This window comes from Saccharomyces kudriavzevii (assembly GCF_947243775.1).
Source record: "Saccharomyces kudriavzevii IFO 1802 strain IFO1802 genome assembly, chromosome: 2".
NCBI lineage: Eukaryota > Fungi > Ascomycota > Saccharomycetes > Saccharomycetales > Saccharomycetaceae > Saccharomyces > Saccharomyces kudriavzevii.
This window is the reverse complement of record NC_079273.1, coordinates 754,914-773,882: the sequence shown is the minus strand read 5'-3', so window position 1 is coordinate 773,882 and position 18,969 is coordinate 754,914. Positions and strand designations below refer to the sequence as shown.

General features: G+C 39.5%; 9 protein-coding genes across 9 annotated transcripts; 2 read left to right on the top strand and 7 right to left on the bottom strand.

Moving 5' to 3' along the window:
* Positions 1-407: 407 nt before the first annotated feature.
* Positions 408-2,999, bottom strand: SUL1 (sulfate permease; the record flags this gene model as incomplete). Its single annotated transcript, XM_056231003.1, has 1 exon — positions 408-2,999. The coding sequence occupies one exon, from the start codon at positions 2,997-2,999 to the stop codon at positions 408-410; it is 2,592 nt and encodes an 863-aa protein (XP_056086275.1).
* Positions 3,000-3,756: 757 nt separating this feature from the next.
* Positions 3,757-5,181, bottom strand: VBA2 (Vba2p; the record flags this gene model as incomplete). The annotated part of the gene is made up of 1 exon (XM_056230992.1): positions 3,757-5,181. The coding sequence occupies one exon, from the start codon at positions 5,179-5,181 to the stop codon at positions 3,757-3,759; it is 1,425 nt and encodes a 474-aa protein (XP_056086274.1).
* A 3,191-nt stretch (positions 5,182-8,372) lies between these two features.
* CTP1 (Ctp1p) lies at positions 8,373-9,272 on the top strand (the record flags this gene model as incomplete). Its single annotated transcript, XM_056230981.1, has 1 exon — positions 8,373-9,272. The coding sequence occupies one exon, from the start codon at positions 8,373-8,375 to the stop codon at positions 9,270-9,272; it is 900 nt and encodes a 299-aa protein (XP_056086273.1).
* Positions 9,273-9,403: 131 nt separating this feature from the next.
* Positions 9,404-10,381, bottom strand: BSD2 (Bsd2p; the record flags this gene model as incomplete). The annotated part of the gene is made up of 1 exon (XM_056230970.1): positions 9,404-10,381. The coding sequence occupies one exon, from the start codon at positions 10,379-10,381 to the stop codon at positions 9,404-9,406; it is 978 nt and encodes a 325-aa protein (XP_056086272.1).
* Positions 10,382-10,569: 188 nt separating this feature from the next.
* On the bottom strand, positions 10,570-13,185 carry SNF5 (Snf5p; the record flags this gene model as incomplete). Its single annotated transcript, XM_056230959.1, has 1 exon — positions 10,570-13,185. The coding sequence occupies one exon, from the start codon at positions 13,183-13,185 to the stop codon at positions 10,570-10,572; it is 2,616 nt and encodes an 871-aa protein (XP_056086271.1).
* A 201-nt stretch (positions 13,186-13,386) lies between these two features.
* APM3 (Apm3p) lies at positions 13,387-14,841 on the top strand (the record flags this gene model as incomplete). Its single annotated transcript, XM_056230948.1, has 1 exon — positions 13,387-14,841. The coding sequence occupies one exon, from the start codon at positions 13,387-13,389 to the stop codon at positions 14,839-14,841; it is 1,455 nt and encodes a 484-aa protein (XP_056086270.1).
* Positions 14,842-14,993: 152 nt separating this feature from the next.
* Positions 14,994-16,286, bottom strand: SKDI02G3940 (uncharacterized protein; the record flags this gene model as incomplete). The annotated part of the gene is made up of 1 exon (XM_056230937.1): positions 14,994-16,286. The coding sequence occupies one exon, from the start codon at positions 16,284-16,286 to the stop codon at positions 14,994-14,996; it is 1,293 nt and encodes a 430-aa protein (XP_056086269.1).
* Positions 16,287-16,570: 284 nt separating this feature from the next.
* APE3 (aminopeptidase Y) lies at positions 16,571-18,187 on the bottom strand (the record flags this gene model as incomplete). Its single annotated transcript, XM_056230925.1, has 1 exon — positions 16,571-18,187. The coding sequence occupies one exon, from the start codon at positions 18,185-18,187 to the stop codon at positions 16,571-16,573; it is 1,617 nt and encodes a 538-aa protein (XP_056086268.1).
* Positions 18,188-18,527: 340 nt separating this feature from the next.
* Positions 18,528-18,953, bottom strand: HAB1 (Hab1p; the record flags this gene model as incomplete). The annotated part of the gene is made up of 1 exon (XM_056230914.1): positions 18,528-18,953. The coding sequence occupies one exon, from the start codon at positions 18,951-18,953 to the stop codon at positions 18,528-18,530; it is 426 nt and encodes a 141-aa protein (XP_056086267.1).
* Positions 18,954-18,969: the final 16 nt, after the last annotated feature.

Sequence of the window (18,969 nt, the reverse complement as noted above, 5' to 3'; positions counted from 1 at the left end):
TTAATCCATTTGATGCTTCTACCTCTGTATCTTTCAAAACATGCATATCTTTTTCATCCATGGTTTGGAATTGTGTTATGATGGGTTCATTAATATGCCATGGCATCATAATGTGTGTTCTCTTCCCTATTTTGCATAAAGCGTTAAAAACTATTTCAATTTTTGATGAATTTACCAGTTTTACCTCCGTGGAGCCCTCGCAAATAAAAGGTCTGGTGATTAAGATAAATACGATAAAAATATCCTAGGTCCTTCGGCATAATATCATAAAGACTTACAGATACTAACTAAAAAATATTAAAGTAATCTACATTTGTGAAGCTATTCAGATCCCATTTCCAAAGTACCGATAGGCAAATACTGAAACTATATACTGACTTTTTTTTTTTTTTTTTTTTCTTTTGGTGCTATACATCCCATTTGGAAAAATCTGGTATATCGATGTGAAAGAATGGTAAGTTCGTACCAGTTGCAGCACACAAGGTCTCATAATTGCTGTACGATGTACTTATACGGCTATCCTCTTCAGTATAATCTACATCATCTTTCAGAACTTTCGCAACGTGAAAACTAGAATGACCAGCAATGATTGAGTCATCACTGTACTCTTCATTTGTAGTTCCGAATTTTACGCTCAAAAGACTTCTTTTAATCCATGGAGATATGATCCCGGCAAAATGAAATTCGACTTGTCTGTCTGCATACTTATTCACAGCCTTTCTCAGATCGACGAGACTTTGAACAGCGGTTGAGTCCACTTGGGCGACTTGAGAAAAATCTAGGCAGACAACTTTCAATAGCGGCTTCTCGTAGGATTCCTGGTTATTCCTACCACTTGATACTGGCAATTCGTTATCCGTCGTTGCTGATTTCCGTTTGAATTTAAACAGAGCTTTAAAAGAATTCGGCATTTTCCACTCGCCAGGATCATTCCATGGTCGATCGGACTTTTTCCTCAGGCTTATTAGTTGCCCTCGTCTTGTTTCTTCCTTAATGCGATCAAATATAATGTCATAATGCCTCGAACAGTTCACATAAGTAAAACTATCAGCCAAACGATATACTATGACACCAGGTGGTGGAGGGCGAACTTTAGTATAGCGATTCAACTCTCTTGAATAATCGTGATCAAATGGAATCCATTTTACACTAAACTTATATTCTGGAGCTGGCAAAACATCGACGGTAGATTTAACTTGTTTACTTAGTTCATTGGGCAATTCATTAGATGATGTCACAGCATTAATACCTTCTTGTACTGTTGGATTCAATACTTCAGCTACCTCAACACGACCAAGGAATTTCCCGGCTGGAAATGCCTGCTTCAATAGCAACATTGCGCATGACCAACACATTGCAAAATATATACCGTTTTCAATGGACGAAAACACGGTAATAAAGACTGTAGCAATAAATGAGATACAATCTAAGGGATTGGTTTTCCAAAAAATCCAGGTGGTTTTATAAGAAGTCAATAGATCAGAAACAGCGTGAATAATAACTGCTGATAATGTCGCCTTAGGAATAAAAAAGAAAGCGCTAGTCAAACAATAGAGTGCTAATAACACACAAGCGCCAGTGAATATTCCGGAAAATGGGGTACGCACGTTACATTTCGCTTTCAAAGCAGATCTGGAAAATGATCCTGTTGCTGGGTATGAGTGAAAAAATGTTCCTATCAAGTTTGTCACACCAATTGCGATTAGCTCTTGGTCAGGGATGACCTTGTAATCATTAATTCTACCGAATGATTTTGAAATAGCGATATGTTCTAGCACCAGAACAATGATTGAAGCAGGTAATTCTGAACTCATATTAGATAGCAAACCTTCGGGAATTTTCATGACACCCACCTCATTCAAACCAGAGGGGACCGTGCCCAAAATACTGATAGGACGTTCTTTTGATGATTTGTTCCTTGTTATACGCCATGATATCGCCGTGAAAACAATTATAACGACAGCGTTTCTCATAGCTTGTGCGTAGAAATAGAATGATTTTAATCTATTTGCAATCTTTGGCTGATTTCGGTAATATCTATCCGCCAATGTAATACCAAATGTTCCACACCACCACTTCCATACATAAAGAATTACTAATGGAATTAGACCAAAAACAGCGTCTAACTTCGTGTTTGGTAGATGCTTGAGAGTATTAATCACAACCTTATACGTCGCTTCTCTAGTATTGACTAGTGAGTTGTAGCCCATAAGAGCAGGAATTTGACCCCAAATAATGCTGAATGCTGAACCGGTCATAAAACCAGCAACAGCATTCAGAGAAATCAACTCAACCAAAAACCCCAGGCGTAGTACGCCCAGTGCAGTAGAGACAACCCCACAAAGGAAACAAAGGGCAGTCGCAATTATAGGACCCGTGACTTCTGTTTGACCTTCTGGGTATTTTTTCAAAACTTCGGCAATCACTTTAGCTGTTTGTAATGACATAACAGCGACTGGACCAATACAAACATCTTTCGATGTGGCAAATAAAGAGTAGATAAAAGCGCCAATAAAAGAGGAATATAAACCATATTCAGGCGACAAACTGGCGATTTGGGCGTAGGACATGGATTGAGGCACAAGAACACACCCGACTGTAATTCCCGCCACCAAATCTGCATAGCCCCACGTAAAGTTATAGTGGGGAAGCCATTTTATAATAGGGAAAAGGGAGTAGAGATAGTCACCTGCCGATTTTACGGTTAAGCTACTCTTGATAGAGTGATCATAGTATTCCTTTAAAGTCACTGTGCTCTCTTCATATGCTGGAATAGAATCATAGGCAACATCTGACACCTCGCTTTTTGTTACTTCATATTTTTGCTTACCGTTTATCTTCCAGCTCTGATCATCACCATTTTGAAAATTGTCCCTGTTCTCTGCCGCTTCGGATTCCCTATATGTGCGGTATTCAGATTCAAAAACTTCGATATCAGTGTCTTCCTGATTATCTAAGACTTCAGTTGAACTCTTGTGTGAATTTTTTTTTCCGAGCATCAGTAACGCTATCGACTTGCTTAGGAGACCTTGATGTTAGCTAATAGATGGCGATTATGTATAGAGCAAGCTATCATAATAAGAATGCCAAAATATCTTACAAGATCTGTGTGTAGTAAAATACATTGTTGGTTCATCTATTTATATTGTTTTTTTTCTTACCTTACACCAGCCAAATGAGAGTGCAATCGACAATATGTAAATGAGTAGAAGTGTTCGAACTTCAGTTTGCATCTAATTTGGCGGGCCTTGATCGTTATCGTTGCAAAGCGTGGAAAAAGTGTGGAGTTTTTCTAGGATCTGTGACTCAAATTCCGATTTACAAACTTGCAAAGCCGCACTGTGGTTTCAATAAAAACTACAAAAAGACAAACTGGGATAATTACACGAGACCTTTCCTGAAAAAAAGATAAAAATGGTGATACACAAACTAGAAAAGTGGGGTGGATTTTTGTTCGAGCCCCAGCTTAGAAGTTATACACGGCATAGAAATATCGAACCCTTTCTATTTGCCTAGGAATATTTAGTACTTTTCACAGCCACATCTTAGTGTCAGTTTATCAAATTAGTATGTATTTAGTAAAGTTCTACAGAAAGTAGTGTAAAAATAACATTAGAGAGTTGTATCCGTCGGTACCTCCAAACTGCTATCCAGTCATAATCTTCAAGACATGCTTGACGGCACGAGAAACGTTTATTGACAAGGGAAAAATCTGGATTTCGTTATTGACGAGATACACCCAAGAGTGTATATTTCTTATTTTCTTGTTTTGGGTTTCGTCAAATTGTTTTTGACTATGCATAATATCAACGCCAATAAAGAAAGTAGGGTAGACATTAGGTGAGCCCTTTTCGTCGCAGCGTCGAAGCTCTCTATTACCGTGTTCTTCACCTCACCATGTAAAGATTCAATATATGAAGAATTGGCGTTGAGCTTGGTAATTAATTTGGCTATTGTGTTTTCATCCAGCATATCTTTCAGATTAGAGCGCAAGTACTTTGCAAAAGATAGTTGGATAACACCAGCAGAAATTGCAACACCCCAAACGGATCCAATGCTTCGGAACAGATATAAAGTTGATGTTGCAGTAGCTTGATCGCTCTTAGGGAACAGAAATATAAAAGTAAACAATGTCGTGGGAAAGGTGATTCCCTGTCCCAAATTTGCAGGGATCAAAAACAAACTGATCAACCAATTTGGTGATGTTTTTTCAATAAACAAAAACAAAAAGTTACCCAGAAACATCAGAGACACGCCAACGTAGAGTAAAGATCGCAAACAATTGTATTTGCTCATGGAAAATCCAGTTATAAGGCTGCCAACTGGGGTAAATAGAGACGGGATTGCGAGACGTAGTCCAGCTTTGGCAGTCGAGTCTCCTAGCACGATCTGAAAGAATAACGGTAAAGTAAAGAGATAGGCATAACTGGCAAAACCGACCAGTATACTAATCAAAAGCACCACGAAACTGTATGAGGAGCTCACTAGCTCCATAGGAATGATCGCTCTAGCGGTCGTTTTCTTTTCATGCGAGATAAACAGTAAAAGAATGGCTATACTGCCAACCAATAGCAGTAACACAGACGGGCTAGTCCATGAAAGCTTGGAACCAGAGCATCCCAAGCTCAGGTAAAGGAGCTGCAATGTGAGACCAGTTATTATAAGGATTGAGCCAGTAATATCTATATCTGTAAGAATTCTTTTGGAATTACGGAAGATGTTGGAGTTTTCATGATTATATTCCTTCTGGTTAGGTACATAATAATTCATTAATACGGAGCTAATTATTGATATTGGCACTTGAATGAGAAAACACCATCTCCAACCAATAGTCGAAGCGATGGTACCACCAAAAGATGCTCCGCATATGGCACCGAATCCTAGAAGCAAATTCTGAAATGCTTGAAAAATTCCTCTTTTTGAACTCGGAATAACATCGGAATTCACAATGGTAGAGAGGGTGATCAAGCCGCCGCCACCTATACCTGCTAAAGCCCTCATCAAACTAAGTGTATAGATGTTCGTTGATAAACTACAGGCTAAACATCCAATAGTAAAGGCAGCATTGGCAAAGAAAAGACAGTTCCTTCGACCAAGTGCATCAGAAAAGGAACCATAAAGTGGTTGAAAAGATGTTGATGTAATTAAATACGCAGTTGTAATCCAATTTGAAATGCTCATTTGGTTAAATTCGTTACCAATCGTTTGATACGTCGATGCCGTGACAGTACCATCAAACCCTGATAGAAAGACATTGGAAAAAAGAGTAGCTTCGATAATCCACAGGTTTGGAATTCTTGAAAGTGCCATATCTTCATCCTTATCCACATCCTCAATGTCTGCGTTATCTTCGACCAGAGAAGTTTCTGTTACTTCGATGCTGCCATAGATGCCGTCTTTGTTTTTATTTGGTGAGATGTGTCTGATAGATTTCAGCATCGTACGAGTTTGATGTCAAAAATAATTTAGTATTTGGTCATTATATTATCAGTAATTACGTGCCATGTTGTTCTAGTTGGTAGATCGTTTGTTTTTATAGAAACTGAAGTGACACTAGTACGTAGATTATCAAACTTCTGTGTATTGACAAATTTACACCCAATCACCTAGTGAAATTGGAAGGAAAGCCACACATATATTCACGCACATCGCATGTCTTCGAGTATAACTGCCACAGATAGGAAACAAGGGACCCCCGCCACAGAACAAAAGGTATACTAACGGCTTATCAGCAATGCGCTTTCCATTATATTACAGTCTATATCTCCAAGGCGATGGTATTTTATCCCTTTTTATGTTTTTTTATTCTTTAGTATTTGATGATTCAACCCGAATAATTGCAAAAAAGGCTTCTTGTGTCAAATTGATAATGCTGCTTCATTCGCTCTATCCGCGTCTCATACCACTCAAGCATTTTTCGGTGAGGCTTGAGTAAATCGTAAGACTTGAACTAACAAACTTGCGATACAGCAAGGATAAATGCAGCTATTGATCATTATTTCATTCTCCTTGCTCCCTTTCTCGAAGAAGCAATTCTTAATCCTAAATTTTCTCGAGCATTTTGCATCTGCTAAATCTATAAAAAAGGCACTGTCCCAGGCGTAAATGTAATCTGAACCAAATCAAGAAAAGTACTTCCTGCTTTATTTGCCACTTTGAAAGACCATGCCAAAGCCAACCATCTGCCACCAAAACCTCTTAGTCCAAGTCAGCAGCATGACTAAGTTAAACAGACAGGAATGTACTGCATTTTAACCCGATTTCCAGTGAAAGCAAGTTGCTTTTTGTGATGTCATAATCAATATTTTGCTGTCGCTTATCTCAAGATTCACTCAAAAACGACCTCCTATTATGTGCCCATCATCCATCGGAAGAGTCGGCAAGTGTTATGATTTTTTGGAATATCATTGATTAGTTCATATGATCTCGAGCGCTTTAAAATTGTGCTTCTTCACTAGCTTAGGCACATTCTAAGATGTAACTAACACGCACTTCTTGACTTTCTTTCTGTTCAGGGATCTTAATATGGTCCAAAAATCGGCCTATTCCTCTGTTGGGTAATTACACACTATCCGAACTTGACGGTAGATTCGTACATATAATAACAGATGACCATAGAATTCCCAGTAACTCTACTGTCCGGGAGGCCGCTTGTATCTTAGCTTCCTCTGTAACTCATACTGTTAATGACAGACTTTACCCTATAAATGCCCATGGCAAAATTGGGCGGTCATCATTTATTAGCACTTTCAGTGTACCTGATAGTTCCTTTTTGCTAGTAATAATGGTGCTATTGAAGATGCGGTAAATGATAATATCTACACACCCCTGAAAATGTCGTTAGTTTGACAATAAAAGTAGCATAGAGGACGCTATAAACGTCTATAATTCTGCGCTTCCATCACTGCATTTTTTCAAAGGGTCCTGCGAGCGTAATCTCGAAAGCCCTCACATACAAGGCACCATGGAGCATTACGTGGTTGTCAAAATGTCGACTCTTGATAGTAGTGACGACAATATTTTCACACTTCGCATCTCTCGAAGTACAAATATTCTGACATTACAGTTAACATAGTAATAAAAGAAAGATTTCTTACAAAAATCACAAGTCTATACTTTTGGCCAGGCATTTTAATACATCAGCGTCAATAATTATTTTCTGTGATTCTATGTACTGCACCGTTGATCGAGATAACTCTTCATTTAAATAAAAAACGAATCAATAGGACAAGAAAAAGCAGACAACGCAGCACCGACCCGGTGTAAAACCTGTACTGCTAGTTGTCGCTTCCATTTTTCACCCTAACCTTTGAAGACATTCAGCCATAGACGCACTTCTTTTTTTCCAATGAGTAGTAGCCTCACATTTAACGGCATTTGTCTGATCTAGTGCTTTAACTGCTAAGCCATTAGTATGATCTGGGAAAATATATGGCAGCAAAATCCTTCTGTAACTCTTTATGTCATCCTCACCTCGAACACGGCCGATAAATTATCCAAAGGCAGTAACGAAACGCTTTGTTTTACTGAAGAGTTTTTAGCTGGCTATTCAGTCCTAACCAAATCGGTCTTGCTTTTGAGAGATCTCTTCCTTTTGTTCTGTCTCCTTTTCAAGCAAAGGTAACAAAAAAAGTATTTTACATGAATGACAAACAATGTGCGTTCATTATGTTCAATTGGAAGACAGTAGTAGTATGTCAAGAGTTGGGTTGCCTTTTTTGGCGCAACAAAACGACTATAGTTTTGAGATTTTAGAGGACTTATGACGTTCATGAAGTTTATACCTCAAAACGAGGGAAAAATATTAACATTCATTACGTTGAATATTTCCAGCTTTCGCACGTATAAAGTGGGTTTTTCAATCAGAAAAATACTTGCGTTTGCCCTCATTGATAGAGTAGCGCTATATATTACGCTTCACGCTAAAGCAGTTGCTTGCAATTGACTTCAATTTAATAAATCTTCTCTTTTGGTACCTTCACATGTAACTTTGCTTATTCTATCGCATATAGCACGGGCTTCTGTTTCTAAATGGTTCTGCAAACCCATCAAAACCTATTCAGACAGGTTCGTACTCGAGAATATGGAGCAATTTTTCTGGGCTGAATAGCACCGACTTGTCACTCTTAGCACCTCATTTCGTTAAACCTTCACTATTCTTCTTTGTTTCGATTTCTTCAATCTTACTGAGACAAAATAGCAAAGAATTCCTGCGGAATTTTTAAATGAAAAAAGTGAAGAAAAAAAAGAATAACGATGGATCAAATTGCAACGTAGAATAATATATAAAACACACAAATGGCCCAATTAGAATGCATCTTACTAATACACTTTCGTACTAAAATGAACGAACACCAAAGAAGGGCTTAATAATGTCTAATAAAGCGACCAAAAGTGACGTAGATCGATTACACTCTTTTTTTGCAGGTTCCTTAGCCGGTGCTGTTGAAGCGTGTATAACATACCCTTTTGAGTTTGCCAAAACAAGGCTACAATTGATCGATAAGGCGTCTAAGGCTTCAAGAAATCCTTTAGTCCTAATCTATAAAACCGCCAAAAGTCAAGGTCTTGGTTCCATTTATGTTGGATGTCCCGCATTCATTATTGGTAATACTGCCAAGACGGGTATTAGATTTCTGGGCTTTGATACTATCAAAGACATGCTGAGAGATCGTGAAACTGGAGAACTAAGCGGCACCAAGGGTGTAATAGCTGGGTTAGGAGCAGGGCTGTTGGAAAGTGTTGCTGCAGTGACGCCCTTCGAAGCAATCAAAACTGCCTTGATCGATGACAAGCAATCTGCTAAACCAAGGTATCATAATAATGGTCGTGGTATGATACGAAATTATTCATTATTGGTTCGTGATCAAGGGTTTTCGGGTCTTTATCGGGGTGTTTTACCTGTTTCCATGAGGCAGGCTGCAAACCAAGCTGTTAGATTAGGTTGTTACAATAAGATCAAAACCCTGATCCAAGATTATACGGATTCACCTAAAGATAAACCACTGTCATCTGGTTTGACCTTCGTAGTGGGTGCATTTAGTGGTATAGTGACGGTTTACTCTACTATGCCTCTGGACACTGTGAAGACAAGAATGCAAAGTTTGGATTCCACCAAATATTCTTCCACAATAAATTGTTTTGCCACAATTTTCAAGGAAGAAGGGTTGAAGACATTTTGGAAAGGGGCTACACCAAGATTGGGCAGATTGGTCTTGAGTGGTGGTATTGTTTTCACGATCTATGAAAAACTGTTAGTTATGCTAGCTTGAACTGAAAAACGTGTTATTGTGTAGAGTATATCATCTAATGTTTTTCTTTTACCTGTTATAATTTTATTTACGTTCCTCCAGTCATTTATAGAAAAGTTACATAATATTCCCTTTATCATAATGAAGACAGCCTATGCTTGATTTTGACTTTGGTTAAGATATTTTTTCTCCAGTTTTTTAACTTGAATGTAGTCGTATATACTCTTGAGAGTGATAAATGCACCTAGAAGCCCTACAAAAACAGCTAGCCATGGTATGCTTTGCTTTTCCTCATCCAAACCATGATTTAAATGTGATTCAAAATTATCTTGGGTTGCCGTTTGGGAATTAAGGCGAACATTATCGAATTCATTTGGATCCTCTAATTTGATTCTATTCAAGCTTTTATTCTTACCAACTTTTGAAGTAACATCATTGGGAATCATTGAATAACCGTATCCAATGAAAGTTAACCCTAACCCGAATCTTGAACCTTGTTTGGCTGCGTGCGATGTGTGCAAAATGTAAGTTATCAAAAAGCCAATGAACTGGAAACTTGTACTCACGATGATATTCCATAATAGATTTGCTATATTTCCTACGGGGAGGCCCTCGATGCATATTTCATCGTAATAAATATCTGTATTGTTCAAGTCCATTCCATAGTACGAGGGTGCCATATCAGCAGCGGCTTCGTCATAAGTAGGTGGTATATCTTGTTCATTATTACGTTCTGTTTCTGTGGTATCTGGTTTTGCGCTCAAATTGCTAAATACACCATCAAACATAGCACCTTGCTGTAAATCGGATGACTGCTGTGCACGTTTCTTAAAAAGTCTATCAAGAATATTAAAATGTCTTCCTATTCTTCCAATGTGCCGGGCAGCTTGCTCTCTCAAGTGGTGTGGCACAAGTCTTTCTGTCGCACTGTTTCCTCCACTGCTGCTTCCCTCATCCTCTATGCTATCTTCCTCATCTCCAGAGGCTATCTCTGTTTCCCCTTCTACGCCGGTTTGCGCACTTACCGTGTCTCTAGCTCGTTCCATATTTGCAATATTTATGCCATCGGCGGAAGAACCATCGCGAATTGTACTCATTTCCTGCCCTGTCAAGGATTCTTGCTCCGGCATCGTTGCTTTGGTTAACTTAACTTCTTGTTCTTGCCCTTCTCATGTACCCAAATGGAAGATTTTTGTAAAGGTTACATATTATTCTTACGTAAAAGTAGGCGCAAAGGGACTCCCCATCGTGCAACGCGATGTACATAAGAACTCTTCCAAGGTTAATTACACATACACTTTTGTTTTATATAAATCTTCTATGTATTATTATAGATATTACTGTTACTATTGCTATTGCTGCTGTTATTGAATGATGCTTGTTCGCTATCTTGAGAGACTACCGGAGGTTGTACCGGTAAATGAGGTGCAGGTACCGACTTTCCGGCTGTTATAGCTGGCATGACGGGCTGTAATGTCTGATTGGGAGCGTTGGTGACAAATTGGCCGCCAATCGGATTTTGAATTGAAGAGATAGTGACACTAGCCCGAACATCACTATTTAACTTAGTTTTTTGCGACTCTGGACTTGGAAGCATAGGATTGATGCCCCCATTTGGTTCATTCGTCACTGCCGCTGTGTCTTCCCTGATTTCGCTCCTCTTGGGAACCTTGATAGAGACTAATAGGGAATGTCCTGAAATATGGTCAATAATATAGCAAGGAGGTGGGACTGGCTTAGGTCTATCTGGTCTATCTTTATACGTCGTCGTGTTTTTTAATTCGTACGATTCCACAGGGGGACCCACGTCAACACCACCAGGCATTATGGTACTTGGTACTGGTGTTCTGAAAGTCCTTGGGATGTCTGCAATATCGGGAAGCAAAATCTCTCCCGATGGCAGCAGTGAATTATTTCCTGGCGTTGTTATATTGTGGGTATTATTCATAGACATACTGTTTGCTGATGTACCAGACAATGCAAGCATACCACGCCTATTAGACCTACCTTGTCTTCTTTTCCTTCTGGTATCTCTATCCTTATCTTTGTCCAGTCTTTCTAATTCCGCAGCTGAAATTTGTAAAAGATTTGGAGTAAAGATTTTACTTTCTGCTGCAGGTCTATAAACATCATCAATGGTAATTGTAGGTAACATCCTGCTTCTGATATCATCGTCTTCTATCACAGATCCATCAAAGTTGTAACCTAACAATGCTAGTGATTTGTGATACATATGAACCTGTTCTCTTATGGAGTGAGAAATGGCGGTAACAAATTCACCAGGTAGTTCTAATTCTTGACACATACACTCTGCAAACTCTTCTGGGCAATTGTCGCTATTAGAGATGTCCCACTCAAACTGATCGATCAGTTGGTTTTGTCCCACAACAATATCCAGTTTGATTTTAATCCTTAAATCATCACCGCCCAAACGATCCTGATTAAATTCTATGTATGGATTTCCTTGGAATTCTTGAATTTGTTCTTGTATGGACTGGCATATAGTGTCTATGTGTTGCTCCCTGGTAGCGTCTTCAAATCTATAATCTCGTAACATATCGTCCACAAATTCTTCAACCTTGATCAGTTTATCATTTTTGTTCCACAACAACGTGTCTCTTAGAAAGAATCTATCACGATCTTGATCGAACTCCAACCTTATCGGAACCAATTGCTCTGACATCTCATTCATTGCCTGTTTATAGACTTTTAATTTGTCTTCAAGGTAGTGATTTCTATTGCCTACTTCCACTTGTGGAATGACCCTTGTCGATGTATTCGTGATTCCGTTCCCATACCCTGAATAACCATCCCCCCAGATACTTGCAGATGGAATCTTCTGAGACGTACTAGTGATAGATTTCATTCTGGTATTCTTCAAATCTTGATAATACTTCAGCGTATGCCACAGCCTACTTATATATTCTTTATTACTAAATCCATAAATGCTGAAGGGATCGTAACCGTTAGTTTCTCTTATTAAAGAAGCTTTGTTAATCTTGTCACGCTGGATAATTTGTTCATACAATAAAGTGTCAGTGTCAGCTTCCTTATCTGACCAATAGGTTGGGTGTGGTAACTTCATTTCCGGTGGATCGTACTGAATTGTTTGAAATTTAGGTAAATTCAATTTAGGAAGCTGGGGGAGCTGGCCAACTGTAGATTGAACATTGGTGGAAGATTGACCACCCATAGACTTAGCGGGAGGAACTTGTTGCGATTGCGGTATTTGTCCTTGTTGCTGCTGCTGTTGCTGCTGCTGTTGCTGTTGCTGTATCTGGACTTGCTGCCTAAATTGTTGTTGCTGTTGTCGTTGCATTTGGTTTCTAAGTTGTTGTTGCTGCTGCTGTTGGACCAATAATTGTCTTTGCTGTTCTAGCTGGGTCTGAGCAGTTTGTTGACCTCTCTGTTGCTCAAACTGACGTTGCACTTGGTCAATTTGGCGTTGCACTTGTTGTTGTGCCACGGTGATGGCATTCACGACTTGCGGATTATTTTTTGCTATAGCCTGTTGCCTCAGTTTGTTCAAAACTTGCTGCTGCGTAGCCAAAGGCAACTGAGCAATCTGAGGAGGTAAATTAATAGGTACTGGAGGAGGAGGAGGTGTAGTTGCCACAGGTTGATTAGCCATGGGTTGTGATTGCTGTGCAGTAGGGGGAGCAGCAGCAGCAGCAGCAGTAGGGACAGGGGCAGGTGGTGATGGATGCGTCTGAGATGGCGGTGAAGTTTGCTGTTGTGGCTGTTGTTGGTGCTGCTGCAGGCGACTCATCAGTAACTGTTGGTGTCGTTGCTGAATCATCTGTAATTGTTGTGGAGTGAGGCTCTGGTACAGTTGTTGCGGAATTTGCGCCATGTTGAAGGACGGAGTCCCAATATTGCTAAATATATTGCCAATGCTATTCGGAACGCTATTGCCCTGCGGCTGATTATTCATTGTTGTTTAGTATAGCTCTTTATCGTTTGTCCTTTGGTGATGCTTTATTTTGTTGTTTACGTTTGAAATTTCAATTTCTCTTAAAGCGACGAAGTTGAAATTTTGGTGGAAGAATAAGAAGAGAATTGTTGTAGAGTTTGATGATACCAAAAGATCGGCTATTAATAAGGACTGGAAAACATACTGAGCCGACTAGAATATATGTACCTATCATTCTACATTACGGATACAAGGAATAAACTTGTTTTCCAGTACCTTTTGGGCGCCACAGCACCTTCATTCAAACACCTTTGGACCCGTGTTCAATCCACATGTCCTCACTTGCTAGAAGATAGTAGCAGTGATGATTATTTAGACCACGCAGTAGTTGGAAGAGATCTCGAGGTTTACAAATATTTCTCAATCACAAATAAGCTCAATTATTGGTGCTTAGCCTCGACGTCGAAATCAAAAGGGCCACTTGACTGCTTTACCCTTTTGGAGACTATGGATTGTATCCTTCTAGAGTATTTTGATAAAGATAAATTGAGTATCAAAAAACTTGTTAATAATTATGATAGGATCAGTTTAATCTTCAATTGTTGTATTGAAGCCGGTGAGCCAAACGTCAGTGACATGCTTTACGTTAATAAAATCAAAGAAGCTGTTCCTGAAAGATCTGATTTATCAAAGTTCATCAGTTCCACGGCCCATAATCTACAACAAGCTGTGCAAATTCCACAGCAAAGGCAGCAGCAGCTACAACAAAATCAAATATCTCGTGGAAGCACTTCGTTAGTCGAAAATGAAGAGGTCGTTCCCTGGAGAACCTCAAAAGCAAGTAAACATGAAAATAACGAGCTTTATGTAGATTTGTTGGAGACTTTTCATGTTGTATTTGAAACGAAAAAATCTCGCCTAAGGTTAGTCAATGGAAATATTCACGGAACAGTAGACGTCAGATCTTATCTGAACAACAATCCTCTAGTTTCAGTGAAGTTAAATACGATGGGGAATGATATAGGAGTGCCTACTTTACACGAGTGTGTTGAAATCAAGGATGATGGTGAGTTTCTTCCCTCCAATATAACGTTTATACCACCAGATGGGAAGTTCAGATTATTAGAATATTCCGTAGATTTAGATTCTCAAGTTAAACAGTCAGGAATAAGGATAAATTCTATCGGATTAATGTCGTTACATTTCCAGAATGGATTAGGTAAAGATTCTGATGAATTTGAACTCTCTTTAAATATTGAGAATTTCAAGAAGGTTTCACAAATTGACGATCTGAAATTGGATTTACAGTTCAATGTCGAAAACGCAGATGCAATTGAACTATCATATAAGATCAAAATTTTACGCAATACGCACGGTCGTTTTGAAAATAGTGCTGCCATGGGAAAGGGTCAATGGATTTTTGACAAGGCAACTGCCACAGGGACAGTACCCGTACTACGCGGCTGTATTGAATACGAATCTGTTAAACCGAACGGCTCAAAAAATATCGACTTACAGACAGTCTCACTGGAATATTCTTATACGGGACGATCAGCTAGTGGAATCTATGTAGACGCCATTGACATTCTATCTGGATTGACAATTGGCAAAAACACAAAGTTATACAAGGGTGCAAAGTACAGAACCCAAACAGGTGATTTTCAAGTAAGGCTATAGATATATGTTGTATATTCATGTACAACTGGCTAAAACATAATGCGAATGTAAATCTTGAGATAAAAAGAATATATAACTATGCTACTGATGGGAAGAAAATTGATTCGACCTCCACTCGCGAAAACTCTATAATAAAAAATGGGAATTTTGAATTAAGTTGGATTGGCCCACTGCAAAACGTAGATTGCTCCTGAGACAACAATAATACTTACTGGCAAACTCAACACGGCATACCCCCAAAACAGGATATCTGCCATTTCTGCTTCGAAAAACTCGTTTAGTTGAGTAATTTGAGTTAATTGAATGGCAGGAGGGGAAACCGTCAAGAGAAACCCTACAACAAGAAAGATTGGGTCATCCAAAATACTGACATTAATGTATTTAACAGCAATGGTTATAATAGGCAAAAGGAGACACGAAGGTAAAATCATTCTGCCGACTATGGAACCAATCAATAGTTTGCTATGGTGAACTGTCTTGGGGAAGACTTCCGCCGATGGATATAAGTTAGAGCCAAGGACCACCAGGATCAATGGGATAGAAACGGAACCCAGTTGTACAACGGCTTCAGCAAACGTGTTGTTGATGAATCCATCTTCCATAAATAGTTCTCTTTGCAATGGACTGATAGCCGCCACAACAATAGCAAAGATCATGGAGTATAATGGGGGGTTCAAGTTGGCTCTGATCCTTTCGAATATAGCGCATGATTTTTGCCAGATCTTGTTGCCAACAGAGCTTGAACTCAAATAAGATGAATTCAAACGAGCATTTTCTTGTTCAAGAAGTTCTTGTTCTTCATGTTCCTCCTGTTCTTCATTGACAATTTCTTCATTATCAATATTGGGGGTTCTCTCCAACAGAGATTGCACCTGAGATGGAGGCATGTGTTGAGTGTTCTCTCCGGACCATTTCATTAGTTTGTTATAGCCCCAACTCCACCTTAGCATTTGGCCAATTTGTTGGAAGATAAGCAGATATAAAATACCCCTTGATGCGACATTATCTCTGTTGTCATTAGGAATTTGGTCCCAAGTTAAATTGGGCAAAGTATAAGCTAAAGATAACGTTAAGGACACAGGCAGGGAGTTACTATTTCCGAAAACAGAGTTGGCCACCACGAAATTCGTCTCGTCTTTGTCCAGATCTAGGATGCGGCCCATCAATTTACCAGATATAAATGATATACCAGTAGTCAAACCAAAGAAAATTGGGATAATGGCTATTTCGAAGATTTTGGCCATGGAGAGCGACTTGGCCAGTTTACTGAAAATAAGACATGGTGTGAAGAGATCTACATTCAGCAACGAGATAATTTTCTGACTTTGTTTGGGTAGCAGACCAGAACTAGCACTCCAAAACCCAGCGAGTGCAATGATAACAACCTGTAAAACGGACTCAAAAACCAAATAAGCCAAATGAGCAAAACTAAATGTTTCAGCCATATGGTAGAAATGCAAAGTAGTCTATAAGTAATATGACTCGTTGGGGTAAATATTCTATAAGCTAAAAACTGTTAGGGCACATCTTATCATCAATCAAATTACGATTAATCCTTGTTTTAACTTTTTATATCACAATTTCATTTTTTTTCCAACCTCTTTTTTTCTTGATAAGGAGGCTGTGGTCCCCTAATGCACGTGCAGATTAAAGAAAATAAAAGAGGGTTTTTATTTTGTTTTAGGTAGAGATAGATATACAGAAATACTTAATTCGAATAATGCATTTTTTAAATGATCAAGAAGTCGGCTCTGTACTTGAATTGTGGTTCTCCAGCGTTTAATGCATTCACATCTTGGTGCTTGTGAGTTTCTCTTTTAGGGAAACCTTTGAAAGAGTCAGCGTAAGTGGCCACGGAGTGTGCGATCAACTTGGTGTTGGTGACAAATGCATCCCAGGATAGGTTGGAGACGTCATCACACAATTGATGATAACATCTGTCTAGGACTTTGCCGTTGTTGACGTTCTTCTTTTCGGCACCAGTGGCAATACCACCTGCAGGGATGCCGTTGTTGATAAATCCGACGTAGTCAGATCTGCCGTCAAATGGAACCAAGGTGTAATTCAAATGGTGGGCCTTGTAATAGTCTATGTACAAGTTCTTCAACTCTTCGGAACCCTTAGGGTTTTCCTTATTATTAGCATCATAGATTTCGTATTCGTAGTTTGGAGAGGCCATCATGTCATAGTCCATAAAGACTCTGATCTTGGAATTCTCTTCTTTGGTCAAATTGTAGGCGTAGAAGTTAGAGCCCAATAGGCCCTCTTCTTCAGCAGCCCACCACGCGAAACGGACCTTGTTGTTGATCTTGAAATGAGTCAATTGCTTGGCGACATTCAACAGTGAAATAGTACCGGAGCCATCATCGTTGATACCTGGGCCTTCTTCAACAGAGTCAGAATGAGCACCAAGAGCAACTATGTTGTCTGGGTCACCGTGCTTAGTGTCAGCAATGATATTTTGGGTCCTGATCCATTCCACGTAAGAGTCCATAGCAAAATACAAGGAGTAGTTGATGTTCAATGCAATATTAGCAATCAATTTTTTACCCACTTTGTAAGGGACACCGACAGCGGCCACAGTATTCTTGGTAGGTTCGCCTAGAGTGCCGTGAAGCCCATCTTCAGATTTAGGTTCATTGTCATAAATGACTACAGCAGCAAAGCCGAACTTCCCGGCCAAGTTACTTTTGTCACCGAAAGGACACTTACCCCTCTCGATGAGGGCAATTTGCTGTTCATGACGCCCTGGTGGGACCACTGAAGCGTAATCCTTTTCTTCACACCCCAAGTTGGGGATTTCCACTAGTTTACCAACGAAGCCGTCTACAGGTGGCGATAACGCGAAAGCCGTGGTATTAGCAAAACTCTTGCCCGTTTCAGCGTCAGAAAGGTTGAAAGAGATGATTTTGCCGGATAGCGCGTCGAAATTTTGCAAAGAAACATCGTAGTAGTCTTGCATGCCATCAAATGCATTTAAGATGTACTCCATGGTCTTGTTATGGCCCTTTGACCCGATTACACGGGTAGGGTGACCGTATTCCGGAGTAGAATAGTTGGCCAAGTGGTAGAGGTCCCAAGCGGTGGCGTTCAAGTCGTCCACCTTGATCTTGTCTTGCAATTTTTCACTTTCCACATGAGGTTTCATGAAGTAAGGAATGTGTGGCTTGGGGATGTTAGCCCCAACGACAGAATTGTCATCGTCGTTTAATTTTGGAAGATAATTTTCAATTAGCGGCTCTTCTTGTTGGAAGGCTTCCTGGAAGAATTGAGGGATGACATAGGCAGACCCTAGATTAGTAGCGTAAAACGCTGCGATAGCCAATTGCTTCAAAGAAAAATGCATTTTTAGCGTTTTTTTGGCCTGGTTATCTGGTCAACAGTCGAAAGGCTGTGCCTAGCTCTTGTTCCCATCTTTTGTTCCTCGCTTTTATATTGTTGAAAAAAAAAATTAGAAAGGCCCCTTTCTTTATGAGGGTTAATTTAAGGGAAATTGAACCGTTTTGACAGCAAAATGAGCTAGTATATTCAGTGTTGACTTTTATTATTGATATTATATGATATTGACTTTTAAAAACTATATATTCGTGGAGGTTTGACAAACTGGAAAACACCCTTTCTGGCAACAGGGGGTTATACCAAGATATATAACGAAGAAACACGTTTTCGCACGAAAAGTAACCGGCTTATTTCTTGTACCCCAAGTATCCTCTCCTGGTGCTACACTTTTGGATTCTGCTTTGCTTGTCGTCGAACTTATTGAGCTCTAAAGAGTCCTCGGGGGTGTATGAATCCCGGTGCCCTCTTGAGCCATCGCCGTCCAACTTGCGTTTATTTGTAGCAACGCCGGTTTTCAACTCATTGAGATTTATGCATTGACCTTTCTTATCGATGGCGACCTTTCCCAAACCCTTCCTGTTTTTGGTTAGAATCGTGGCCATTTCCCTATCGGAGATGTCAGCTTCCATGCTATCGTCAGTGGAGCTTTCCAGGGATTTGATGTTTACAAATCCGTTTTTCTCATTGCAATAGATGATCTCAATTGGGGAGGGCTCTTGCTTTCTGAATGAGAACAGATTGTCAAAATACGAAAATCTAGAAAATACAGTCATTATCAATTATGAGTGA